Source organism: Culex quinquefasciatus, chromosome 2 (genome assembly GCF_015732765.1).
Source record: "Culex quinquefasciatus strain JHB chromosome 2, VPISU_Cqui_1.0_pri_paternal, whole genome shotgun sequence".
Lineage (NCBI taxonomy): Eukaryota > Metazoa > Arthropoda > Insecta > Diptera > Culicidae > Culex > Culex quinquefasciatus.
Window position 1 is genome coordinate 54,099,055 of NC_051862.1, and position 14,254 is coordinate 54,113,308.

At 42.1% G+C, this 14,254-nt stretch overlaps 1 protein-coding gene across 1 annotated transcript; it reads right to left on the bottom strand.

The window, feature by feature from the left end:
* Positions 1–330: 330 nt before the first annotated feature.
* On the bottom strand, positions 331–5,664 carry LOC6038367 (protein gooseberry). The gene is made up of 3 exons (XM_038258142.1): positions 5,298–5,664; positions 1,184–2,363; positions 331–1,065 (listed from the first exon to the last, which is right to left on the bottom strand). Exons 1-3 carry the CDS (start codon positions 5,338–5,340, stop codon positions 930–932), a joined length of 1,359 nt encoding a protein of 452 aa, XP_038114070.1. The 5' UTR covers positions 5,341–5,664; the 3' UTR covers positions 331–929.
* Positions 5,665–14,254: the final 8,590 nt, after the last annotated feature.

Consider the following 14,254-nt stretch of genomic DNA (forward strand, 5'->3'; position numbering starts at 1 on the left):
CAGGGTTTCTCACAATTTAGATTGAGAGAATTGACTATCATTCAAAAAAAAAAAAACAATTGTCTGATGCAATCAGTTCATCTATTACATTAACACTTCCGTTTAGCTCATTACACGAGAGTCCCCACAAACTTTAACTACGACGATTTGAATGCAGGGATGAAAGATAAATAAGAATGTTGAAATATCGGTTTCAAATTGGAAAGACTGAAATAATTAAAATAAACTTAATTTCATGCCAAGGATTTCGGATATTATTGTTGATAAAACGCAATAAATTATTTTCATTGAATTGTTTGATTTATTTATTTCACATGCTAATCTCTTTGTACTAAAAATATAAATACCATTTCTTCAGCTTAACATCTAACATAAGGAAAGTGCACTAATCATAATTTGTGATTTTGTGTTTGTGTGTCAATTATCGCTACCTTAAAACCCTATGATTCTCGCAACTATCCTAAAAACAGTCCCATAATTTTCATCTCTCAATAGATTTTGCGCATCGAATCCACCTGCGTTCAACTGCGCAGCGGCCTAGCTTCGGCTCTAAACCCAGTTCAGGCTAGGCCATAACTTAACCTAAAAAACACTACACAGATCGTAAAGATAAAAAAAACCTAGCGAAACTACTTGTACACAGGAAGCATTAAAAGCCCCGTCTTTTCATCTAAATATTTACATCGATTGCGGGCGCGCAAGCGCTCGTAAAAATTAGCCCCTCTATCTCTCTCGGTTCAGAACTCGGCGCAACGCGTCCCGCTCAGCTCAATAAATTATGCAGTTTTCCAGCGACGGCCATATTTCATTTTCACGCCTTCGCCCGTGAAAGTTTCGCTCTCGCGCGCCCTTAATTATGATTAATTTATTGTTTTGTTGATGGGCGCGGGCGCGCTCGCACCTCAATTTGAGGTTAGGTTCGCGGGCTCTTAGCAGTTCAGGTGCATGCGGCTCATGTCGAGTCCGCCCAGCTGGCCAAAGTAGGGATATCCGGACTTGGCTTCCGCCGAGTACGGGTGGTGGCTGGCGGCGTGGTGCGCGTTCATGTTGTTCGAGAAGAAGGAGCTGGAAGGAGAGAGAGAAGAAGGTTGATTAGCTTTTTGAGGTTATGATTTCGAGGGGGATGGATGAGGGGTAATGTGGAAAGAGGAGGAGGTACGAGGTGTTAAGTGGTGACACTTACCTATAGGCGTCCCACTCGGAGGTGGATTTTTGGTGGGCGGCGGCGGCAGTTTGGCGCCACTGGGAGTTGTCGTTGGCTGCGTACGAAGAGGCGGCTGCGTACGAGGACTGGCTGTTGTCAATCATGGGGAAGTAGCTGCTGTAGTTGGCGGTGGCTGCTGCGGTGGAGTTCTGGATCGGGGAGGATGATGCCGCTGCCAGTTGGCTGTGTGAGGTGGCGGCTGAGTGCTGAACAGGGCTGACCGAGGTCGGTGGGCTGAGAGAAGCCGGTGGGCTCATGGTGGCGGAGGTTGGGTGCAGCATGGTCTGGGCCAGTGGGTTGTACGCGGTTTGAGACGGGGCATGGATTGAGCTTTGGTTGGCGGAGGTTGTTGGGTAGCAGGCCGCTGGGTTCCAGGATTGCATGGTTGACGGGAAGGCTGCGGCGGCTGCGGCAGCAGCAGCTTGGTGTTCGTACTGAGCGGCGGCTGGGTACTGAGAGTTGAACGCCGTCTGCTGGGAGTTGACCTGCTTGCGAAGGCGAGCACGACGGTTGGAGAACCAAACCTGGACACGGGCTTCCGTCAGGCGGGTCTTCTGGGCAAGTTCTTCACGAGTGTAAACATCCGGATATTGAGTGCGGGCGAACGCAACCTCCAGCGCTTCCAGCTGTTCTCCGTTGAATGTAGTGCGCGATCGTCGCTGCTTGCGGTTCAGCTTCAGTCCCGGTTCGGACTCGGTATCGCTGTCGTCATCGGCCGAGGATCCTCCAACGATTCCGCTGATCGAATGGTCGGCACGACCGTCATGATCATCTACGCGTCCTCCACGCAGCAGTCTCGAGATCGAGCTGATTGACGGAGCCGAGTTCTTGTCGCAAACGCCCTCCTTGATCAGCTTGTCACGAATCTCCCAGCTGAAGATGCCCGGGTTGGCCTTGCGCATTTCCTCGATCCGGTTCTCGATCTCCGGCGTTGACACCCGCGGCTTTGATCCCCCGATCACGCCCGGCCGGATCGAGCCCGTTTCCTGGTAGCGGTTCAAGATCTTGCTCACACATCCGTGGGACACGCGCAGCTGGCGCGAGATGACGCACGGCCGCACCCCCTGGGCCGCCAACTCAACGATCTTGAAGCGAATGTGGTTCGGCAACGGGCGCCCGTTGATGAACACCCCTCCGAGCTGGTTCATGCGTCCCTGACCTGTAAGCAGAAAATAGAAGAATCTCATTAGGGAAACCTGTTCACAGATTTGTCGGGCGCGGGTGGTCCCAAGACTTCAAAGACGCCGCCATCCAATGAGAAATTGGTCCATTTTTTGTGCCCTGTCATGCGGCACAGGGTGTCACATTGTTGTGTCATCCCGAAAGGTCTACAGAAGGAACGGAGAGAAAACGACAAGATCCGATCTTGTACTACACGATCTCCGCTTTGTTGTGCGAGGGACAGGTCCTTTTCAGCCCAAATTGTCCCGAAAAGGGACACAATTGGATTACAGGTCGTTTGTCCCTGCAGAGGGAGAGGCTTAGCCGGGGACTTAAAATCAATTTGTGCACGCTCAATTGATCGTGGGCGATCGATCACACTTGTCCGAAGGGATCGCTGGGAATTAATTCATCACTTGCCCCGCGTCCAAGCCACGGGTACCGAGGGAATTAAATTAATTTTCCCTTTTTTTCGTTGGACGGCGTCCGATATCTGAGGGGGAGATCGCGGCGCGGGGTGATTTTGATTAAAATCTCGCGCCCCAGCGGTTCCTTTTGATCATCAACGCTGAAGGAAATAAGGTTTCTTCTTCTGACGCTACCAACTCCGAGCGGCGGAGGGAGTTCTGAAGATTAAAATCTGACTGCTCTTTTTGACAGTTGTTCACACCACGGAACCGGTTCTTCCTATTGGGGAAGTCTTGGAGGGATCGCGGGACGCGATCATTTGTCAACCTCGCGTGGACCGCATTCCTAAGCGATTTGGGATTCAACATTGAAATCGATGACACTTTTGCAAACAGTGTTGCCAGCTGAAGATCAATCATCCGATCAGCGCTACAACAATGTATCCTCGCGACCTTGCGCGCCGGAAAGCCCAACCCACCGTATTTGATTACACTTCAATTAGGCGCGAATCGCAATTAATTATTTATCAACTCCACGCCACGTCCGAGGCACTTGAGGCAGAAATTGACCGAAACAAAATACCGAAACGATCATTAGGCTACTGTTGGCTTCCTTGGAAGATCCGCGGTTCGCCGCGGAGCGGCGGCTTCCCCCCTGTAGATTCATTTATCATTCCACGGAATTCGCGCGGACTCCTCGGCGCAGCCGAGAGAGGTAGCAGCTTAATTAGAATTTAATGGTTTTTTGCTGTGGGGATCTCCGATCCCCGTGCAGGTCTTGGGACCTCTGGAGGCTATGAAAATTTCGCTTATCGGGAAGATCTGGAACGGTTTGGAACCTTTTCCGAATTATTTGGGATTGCTTGTGGGACAAAGAGTTGCCCAAGCTACCTCGCGATCACCATGTTTACACGTTGTATATTTCAAATCTAATTATACGGTGCAAGACTAGTGATCGCGATCGCGATCGAACCGTGCGTGATCACGAAGTTCTTGCAGTATAATTAAGCGTAGATTTCAGCAGAGCCGACGGTGTTCAGGACCACCTGATCGCGCAGCGATGACTCATCGTAACTTTGCGAAGATCACAGCGATCGCAGGGGAGAAATTGAATTAGTGACCTATAAATCAGACCTCGATCAATGAACGCAGGGTACGGTGATCATCAGAGGTCCATAAATTTCCAAGGCGGGTTCGCAGAACCGGTATGCAGCGAAGAAGTGTTGAAAAGATAAATGATCTCGGTTGAGCGCGGCGATGTCGTTCCGAGGTTTCGGCAATTTGATTAAACTTTTCCAGCGTGGTCAACCCTCTCGGTACGATCGAACTTGATCAATTGATTAAAATGTACGCGGTGTGAGCGCTGCCGCCGCCGGCGGTGGTACTTTATCATATAAATTGATCATTTAGTTTATAAATATATTAAACATCCATATAAATTATTACATTAGGAGGGGTCGAAAGCGTCGTCGGCGGAGACCTTCGAGATCGAGAGTGAACCCCGCGTACGGACGTGCCCGGGCTTCAATTCCGAGTGCGATTTATTCGCGCGCGCGCTCGCGTCTTCTTTGGGCCGGTTCTTTCGCCAAAGATCACGATCCTCGAGGAGCCCCCGAGACTTGCGCGAACCCGCGTTGAGAGGTAATAAAATATTTCCAATACCATTACGTTATCATTATGGGATCTTCTGCGCGCCCCGGTCCGAGGGATCCCTTCGGAAGAGCCGGATCATCTCGCGGTGTGTTATTGTTGAAAACAGGAATTACTGAAAATAAGATCAAAGGCGGAATGCCGCCACCCGGGCGTCGGGACGATCGGAGGGAGGGAACCTCCCAGGGCACCTCGGCAAGAATTTGTAATAAAATATGCGCGCCAACGTGTCTGGCGAGGCTCCTCAAGGGCTACGGCCGAGTTCAACGCGATGAATCTCTGCGCTTTAATGAGTTTTTTTCGGGTCCAGTTCTTGGGAATTCACGCAAAATTGCACTCCCGCGCACGTAATGAGCTTATCTAGATCCCTAGATCTACAAGTGATCCAACACCCGATAGAGCAGGTCACTTGAACCTAACCTCAAAAAGATCAATTTAATCCTCTTCGGGATCGAGGCACAAAGGGAAAGGTCCCGAAAGAGGGATCACTTTCCCTGGCGTTGAATCCCTTCGAACAATGCCCATATTTACCATCATTAATCTTGTGTTACAGGGCCGTCGGCATCCTTTGCCGACGCTACCTTCTGTTACGATTAGTTCTCACCCTCTCTGCGCGTTACGAGAAATGATCGGGCAACTTTCCCCCGAATAAATTACGCCCCTCGAAGCGATTTCCAGGATCGCACCGCAGGATGCCTCCGTATGGCGCGAAGCGCCAAAGGATCCGTCCCTTTTCCCACCTTCCCGATCGCTGGGATCGCGTCATGATTTATGATCGCGAGTTGATCCCAACATATGGTATTCCAGCGATCACCAACTGACGTGCCGTCGGCACGTCCAACTGATCTTGTATTGATTGAGTGATCGAAACCTACCTTGGAACGGGTATCCGGAGAACATCGGCGAAATGACTGCCATTTTTGATGTGTGTTGGTTGATTTGTGGTGAAGATCACTTGATCACTTGGTGTTGTCACTGAAGTTCTTCGTATCACTTGGTATTGCTCAAAGTTCTTGAGATCACTTGAAGTCTTTGTGCTTCACGAATGTCCTTCAACTGTGCGATCCTTGCACGATCACGCTCACTCGTAGAATGACGATCACGAATCACGATCGTTCTAAGTTGACTGTCAAAACAAACTGCTCACTCTCGCTCACTCTCTTTAAGATGTAACAACAAACAAAGCACAAGAAGCCTCTAGAACTTGTTTTTTTTTTTGCTTCTTCAAACTCCTTGCGAGATGTTTCCCCTTGAGAAGTTAGCACCTTACTGACTGGAAACTGCACAAGTCGGCAGGTTCTTTACTCCCGATCGCTCGTCCACTCTCTCAGTCTTCTCTTCACACTCTCCGTTCTCCCTTTCCTCTCGCTCACTCTTTAACGAGCGCAATGCTTGCTCTCTCTTCTTCCCTCACCCTCTTCGTTGAAACTGTGCAGCGCAGCGCACAGAAGTCGACCACGCCCACCCTTTGTCGGATTCCCGCTTCACACCTCGTTCGCAGCGCAACGCTGCGCGTCCATAGTCGACGAAGCCCGCTGTTGATCGACTCGATCGCTGCGCGCTGATTGGTTGACCGCTTGTTCGTGTTAGTGCCGCGCGCGCCCGTAAATGTCACCCACCCAAGAAGAGTGTTGTGCGGGCGATCGTCCCATAACGATCCCAAAAGAATGTCCCTCCTTATGATCAATGGGTCGATCGTCTTATCAGCTCTTTTTGAACAGCCGGTAGTCGCCGGTGTGGTCCCTTTGATCTTCGGAAGAAATGTCACTCGACGCGTTTTTCTTCGTTTTGAAAGCCACCGCCGAAAACAATAATATATCAATCAGTAATAGGAGACCTTTGAAAGTAATAATAAAAACAGGGGGATACACACACCGAACTTTTATGGGTACGTCAACCGCAGGAAAGCTAAACGGTTCCACCGGGGAGTTGACTTTTTGCCGGGGTTGACGGTTCGGAGGTGATAAATGGGAAAATGTTTTTCTGTGACGTCGTAAAAACAGGGACGATTATGATGATGATTGGGAGTTGTTGGGTTTTGTGTGCGTGAGTGAGTTTTGGGAAAAAGTTTTTCCTCCCCGGGTTGTGATGCCGAGGACCACGTGTACCGGTTTTGGTTACGATCCTTGATGCGGGAAAAAGGGGTCCAGGATTTGTGAAAAACGACGTTATTGAATTTATTTTCGGTAGGGTAGCGCAGAGCAACAACTTTGTGGTGGGAAAGGGATGATTCGACGATGAGGGTTCTAAAAAGTTGGGAGTAGATCTGCCAACTGCGGTGGATTCATCGAACTTTTTCTAGTGTAGTAGTTCATCTCTCGGAATTCTGATTATAACCTCCTCCCATTTTTGAGTATGTTACATGAGCAATTCCAGCCCAAAACAGGATTTTTTTAGGTACCGTCAACTGGGGCCAATCGGGACTACAGTCTGACAGCAGTGTTTAGAGCACTTAAAGGTTTTAAACATTGTGCTGGTCTGAGTCTGTTCTATCCGAAACCAACCAGAAAAATAAAAAATATTGTTCTCTGCCATGGTTAAAACTGCTGTCCCGATTCGCCCCAGTTGACGGTACTTTTTTCTTAACCCTCGTCGATTACAATGAAACTTTGTAGACATGTTATCCTACGTTCGATAATGACATTTGAGATGGGCGTAAGTTTGCCAATTATGTTTGTATTTCGTAATTTAAATATTGCTGTATCTCGAAGCCGTAGCATCGCATCAAAAAAGGACAAAGACAAACTTGTAGGAAATTAGACGGGCTTTCTCAGAAAGAAAAAAAAACACGCCATTTTAATGAGATTTTTAGATTTTTATATTTAAAAGTCAAATTTGAAGGTTAGCCCCGCGGCTATGTCACGACACATACAAAGCAATTAAAGTCAAAGTCGAACCAAGATTGAATCAAGTTTTTGGGCCGTGGTGTTTGAAGAGGTCGTATGCACATAATGTACAAAATAAAAACTTGTTTAAGTTAATTTTATTCTTAAACAAGATTTACTACTAATCTCAGATTTGAACTTGGGGAACAGCATTTAATTCCATCGAGCACCTAAAGTTGGCATATCAGGACTTCGGTGTTCAATCAAAAATAGTTTTAAGCATTTTCGACTGAAATTAAGTAAGTATTCTTAAAGTAAAATTTATTTTAAACCAACGATCAGGAAAAATCATACGTGATTTGTATTGTTTTCAGGAAAGTGAATTTATATGATTTTAAGGTTAGTGTATTCTGTTGTATTTCTTGAATGGTCATTTAGAGCTTTGTAATATTGATCTAATATTAGGATGACCTGTTTTGGCCATTAGGATGACCTACGCCGTGTTAGGGTGGTCCGAAAAATGAAATTTTTTGTCGATTTTCACAAAAACCACTATTTTCAAAAAAATCATATCTCCACACCATTTCATCTGATTTTAGCTGTCTTAGGCGCAAAAGAAAGGTGATTAGTTTGACAATTTGGGAAAAATAGTAAGAAGTTCCAACAATCTAGCTTAACATTTGAAAAGGTCGTATGAAAACTTAAAATGCTGTTTCGAAGGTCTCGGGACCAAAGAGCTTATGTCTGAAAATATTTTTATCAGATTCCTCGGAAAATTTAACATAACATATCAAAAAATGGTGAAGTTTTCAATACTCTGAGATAAGATTTTTTGGAGAAAATTACGAAAACGGGAAAAAACGACTTTTTTCACTAAAACTGCGATAACTTCAAAATTTCAGCGATGATTTATACATTTTAGGGTACCGAAAGTTGCGTATTTCAATTACGAAAATTTTGGTACCCTAACATGTTTAAGTCATTGGTGAAATTTTGAAGTTATCGCAGTTTTTATGAAAAAAGTCGATTTTTCTCGTTTTCGTCATTTTCCCATTTTTGCGCGTGGCACGTCGAATACCCCAGTTTTAATTTTCAAAAAATCGTATCTCAGAGTATTGAAAACATAACTTCATAATTTTTTGATATGTCATGTAAAACTTTCCGAGGAATCTGATAAAAATATTTTCAGACATAGGCTGTTTGGTCCCAAGATCTTAAAAACAGAATTTTAAGTTTTCATGCGACCTTTTCAAATGTTAAGCTGGATTGTTGGAACTTCTTACTATTTTTCACAAATAGCCAAACTAATCACCTTACTTTTGCGTCTAAGACAGCTGAAATCGTTGATTTTGCGAAAATCAACGAAAATTGTCATTTTTCGGACCACCCTAACACAGCGTAAGTTACCCTAATAGTAAAAAAAACACGGGTCTAATTATTTCGGTCAAGGAACCCCCAGAACCCGCGCCTCACAGTAACTAAAAGATCGGTATCCGAAGCCGGTAACCACCGCGCCACGGAGCCCTACCTGTTGCACAATCAAATCTGTTTTTGCATGCCAAAATTTGATTATATTTTTTTTTTAATTTTAGGAATTCCCGGGGCAAATTATAGAAAATCCCAAGATTCGAAATTTTGTCCCCGGATTTCCCAGGATGGACGCAGTACATACGACCTTTTTAAATCTTAAGCTGGGATTTTGGTTTACTCAAATCGGCTGAAATGGCGCGGAGCTATGACTTTTTGAGAAATGTGGTTTTCTCAAAAATTTACGACATTGGCCATTTTTTGGACATCCCTAACAAAGCGTAGGTCGCACTATAACCAAACAAAAAATTATCCGAAGTTTTTTTTATTCGGAATACGAAAAATTTGAGTTGTTATTATTACTATTGTTGTCAAATTTGAAAAAAATGATTGCCCAACAGGCCATTGTAAGTTTTTTTAAAGCATAATGTCCTACCCCCATCTCCCTTCAAAATTTTCCAAATAAATCTTTAAACTAATAATGGCTGAAAGTGAAATTTTCATAGAGCAATTCTCTACCAAAACCGGAAATGGATTTTATTTGTATTTTTTGATTTGGCTCAAACTTTGTGGGGGCCTTCCCTATGACCAAAGAAGCCATTTTGCATCATTAGTTTGTCCATATAAATTTCCATACAAATTTGGCAGCTGTTCATACAAAAATGGTACGTAAATATTCGAAAATCTGTAACTTTTGAAGGAATTTTTTGATCATTTTGGTGACTTCGGCAAAGTTGTAGGTATTGTTAAGGACTATTCAGAAAAAAATAGGTACACGGAAAAAAAATCCCGATTTTTTTATTAATTTTTTTTTCACAAAAACTCAAATTCCCAAAATACGTATTTTTTGATTTTCGAGATTTTTTTATATGTTTTAGGGGACAAAAATCTGCAACTTTTGAGCTATAGAGAAACATGGTCAAAAAATCTGCCGCCGAGTTATGATTTTTTGAAAAACTGGTGATTTTTGGAAAAAATCGAAATTTCATACATAAAATTTTTGACCTCATTTTTATGCAAAATTAAATTTGCAATCGAAAATTACTTGACAGATTTTTGATAAAGGGCCCCGTTTTCAAGATATAGCCACCAAAAGTTTGATTTCAGCGAAATATTTGCAGTTTTCGATTTTAAAAATAGTGACCATGAGTGACCATTTCTAAAAATATTTTTTTGAAAAGTTCAGAAAATTTGCTATAAAATTGTCTAAGAGACATTGAAGATTGGACCTCTGGTTGTTGAGATACAGCGGCTTAAAGAAAAAGAAACACGAAAATTGAAGTTTTCTAAGTCTCACCCAAACAGCCCACGATTTTCTAATGACGATATCTCAGCAATTAATGGTTCAATTTTCAATGTTAATACATGAAACATTCGTGAAATTTTCCGATCTTTTCGAAAAAAAAAATTAAATCAAGACTAACATTTTAAATGGGCGTAATATTTAATGTTTGGCCCTTTTAAAATGTTAGTCTTGATTTAATTTTTTTTTTCGAAAAGATCGGAAAATTTCACGAATGTTTCATGTATTAACATTGAAAATTGAACCATTAATTGCTGAGATATCGTCATTAGAAAATCGTGGGCTGTTTGGGTGAGACTTAGAAAACTTCAATTTTCGTTTTTTTTTTCTTTAAGCCGCTGTATCTCAACAACCAGAGGTCCAATCTTCAATGTCTCTTAGACAATTTTATAGCAAATTTTCTGAACTTTTCAAAAAAAAATATTTTTAGAAATGGTCACTCATGGTCACTATTTTTAAAAATCGAAAACTGCAAATATTTCGCTGAAATCAAACTTTGGTGGCTATATCTTGAAAACGGGGCCCTTTATCAAAAATCTGTCAAGTAATTTTCGATTGCAAATTTAATTTTGCATAAAAATGAGGTCAAAAATTTTATGTATGAAATTTCGATTTTTCAAAATCACCAGATTTTCAAAATCATAACTCGGCGGCAGATTTTGACCATGTTTCTATAGCTCAAAAGTTGCGGATTTTGTCCCTAAAACATATAAAAATCTCGAAAATCAAAAATACGTATTTTGGGAATTTGAGTTTTGTGAAAAAGTTAATAAAAAATCGGGAAATTTTTTTCCTTTTACCTATTTTTTCTGAATAGTCCTAACAATACCTACAACTTTGCCGAAGACACCAAAATGATCAAAAATTCCTTCAAAAGTTACAGATTTTCGAATATTTACGTACCATTTTTGTATGAACAGCTGCCAAATTTGTATGGAAATTTATATGGACAAACTAATGATGCAAAATGGCTTCTTTGGTCATAGGGAAGGCCCCCACAAAGTTTGAGCCAAATCAAAAAATACAAAAAATAAAAATGGTCGAAATCGGCCGGTTTTGTAGAGAATTGCTCCATAGGAGAAACATGTAAAATCATTAAATCGTTTGTGAACTATTCAGAATAGATTGTATAACGCTTAAAAATGGATTTTCAGTCAAAAAAGACTATTTGATATTTTAACAAATTTCAAATGTTGGGGCCATAGCTCGGTATTTTAAAGATATTTTGTAAAAATATTGATGGTAGCTAGTAGCAGAAAAAGTTTTTTTCCGCAAAAAATATTTTCTTTAAAACTTGTTTTTTCTTTTAAATTATTAATTGCAAACCGACTGTACTGCTGTTTAATGCATTTCCCATGCCTTTTTGCATTAATGTTTTGATAATCTGGCTTTTTATTTCAAATTTAGATTTTTTTGTTTTTTCTTTCATGTTTTTTAAAGAACACCATTTAAATTTGACAACCCCATTTTGAGCCCGATGCCGAAATGGATAATAACGGCGAGTACTGAAAAAATAGTTCAGAACGAGTTGAATACAACATGTTTGACAATTTTCAAAAATATCCTATGAATTGGATTTTTAGTGGAACATTTGTTTTTCCACTGGAATGTTATTGTCGTCATGATAAGTATCAAACTCATATTCAGCATAAAAAAGAACGATTTTCAAAACAAGTACTGAAAAGTTGAATGTTTTGGCACTCTAATGGATGCTAAAAAATCTTTTCAGTACAGCTTTTTTTTATGAACAGCCTATGGCTATTTCCTCATTCGAGAATAACGAGACAAGTTAGTAGTTTTACAACCAAATTATAAAAAAAAAAAACATTGATATAGATTCTTCCATCGCTGGTTTGCGTAATAAAAGGAAAATTTAATCGATTTTTCTCGAAACTTAACTTGATAATTTCGATACATCTTACCATAACAAATTACACAACCTCTAATTATCAGTATACGAAGGAACGCACGATAAGCAAGGTCTCCATCTCGTGATCGTTTCGCTCAAAAATAAATTTAAATTTAAAAACATTCGTGTGCTGTACATTCCACCAAACTATCGCTCCCCAAACTAATTGCACCCAATCAATCAGCGCACCCATCGAAGATAAAGCACTTTCCAAGGGCAGCCCCAATGTATTGCTCGGCCCTGTGGAATTTAGGAATTAATGTTTAATGAGTAAGCACATTTATTTAAAGACTCTCGTTTACATACCCTGGGCAGTGATTCCGAGTTATTTCCAAGCATCCTCCTCCACCACCATCACTTCAGTACTAATCATTTCAATTATGAACGCACTTGGCTACTGATACCAGAGGGAGAAGTTGAAGAATACAAAAAAAAAACTTGGACGCATTTCTCCAAACCCGTCGATTTGCCTAAGCGACCGTTTCCCATTGCTTCTGGACGTTGATCGGAGGCTGCGGCTGCTCTGAACAACAATCTGTGTACAAATAAATATTATAGGATAATTTTTCGGTGCGTTAGTCGCGGACCCGAATAATGCCGGCCAAAGCTAGTAGAGGCAGAGTGATGTGGAGAGAGAGAAAAAAAAAACGCACCGGAAAAGAAACGGATTCGGATTTGGTCTGAAAGTTTGAAAAAAAAGCGGCACTTAAGCGTCAAAGAGGCTCTGAAATGGAGCCACAAATTTGAAAAATGAACCGAAATTTGGAGAACGAAAACACGGGAAGAAAAACTCACTTGCTATCGATGTAATGGAAATAGGAGAGCTTAGACTATGCTATAGCTAGTTCAAATCGTCTCATATCATTCCTCACTTCTCATTGATTATTGCTCATTGCTCAATACTCATTGTTCACTTTTCACTCTTCTTCTTCATTACTTTCTGCGTATTGCTGATTGTTTACTGGTCATTGTTCACTGTTCATTGCTCATTTCTCTCAGCTTAAATCACATTTGTCATTTTCCAACATTTCATCGCCATCGTGCTAACTTGTCGTACGTGCATTTTGGGCCAAATTGAGTTAAGAACGCCATTTTGTGCAGCTCACAATGCCTCACCTTTTGACCTTCACAGATCCCCAAAATTCGATTTCAATCCTGAGATATTCAACAAAAACCGAAAAAAACTCCGTGCATTTTTGTCACTTTACATATGAAAGTAGTTTCAATCTTGTCGTGCTATCTTGTCACTCCATGAAAATTGATGTAAGTGCGACAAAAGGCCAAAGGGATATCATGCCAGGAAAGTCAGGATGCGTTTGTCGCACGTACAAGCTAGACTACCGTAAACATTTGTAATCATAACTCGGGACTCCAGCAACCAACTTCAACCAAACTTTGGGACAATGCACAGAATGGTGAGCCAAACAAAACGTGTTGGTTATTGTTTACATTGCGTGCTCTCTTTTTTGAATATTCAAGGTCAAACATTAAAACGCGTTTTTCTCGGAACGTCAAAATGGCGGGTACGACAAGATAGCACGACGACGTCGATTTCTCATTGCTATTTTTTCTGCTATTTTTTTCTCACTTTATCCAACACTAACAGCTCCCCCCTATTTCGTATTGGGGTAGAAGTGGTCGAAATAAAAAGTGAAATAGTTTCCATCCCATGGAAACTCATTACCGGGCGAAAACGTGCGCGCATGTTTCGGATTCCAACGAATCGAAGGGGAGCCAGCGGGAAAATTAAATTCCACCCAACTATCGTGGAATTGTGGAAAGTTTATTCTTCTTTTTTAATTCTCACCACGCACTTTTCACCCCCGTCCTTCTCATTTCCAATCACTGCATCTAATTGCAAAAGCACATAGTTTTGGGAGAGTCACTCTCTGCTCGCAATCTGATGGTATAGTTTGACTAGTTGATGCTTAAGTTTTTCACTTTCTGAATGTGATGAAGTATCAATATCAATCAAACCGTCCACATTAACGACCCCCGGGTCTTTTGTGGTCTCTATTGCAAGTTTCTGCTCGAACATAGGAGTCCGAAGACTTGAATGGGGAGAGCACCAAAACCTCTTTTTACTCCAAGGAACCTTCCACCTCAGTGTTTGAACTGACGACCTTTGGATTGCGAGTCCAACCGCCGCCAGCGATTCCACCGGAGTAGGCTTGGTTTGGTGTGTTGTTTGTACTTATGGCATGGAGACGACTCCTACACCTGGAATGACTTAACGGCCTAACAACAACCAAGACCGGGACCGACATT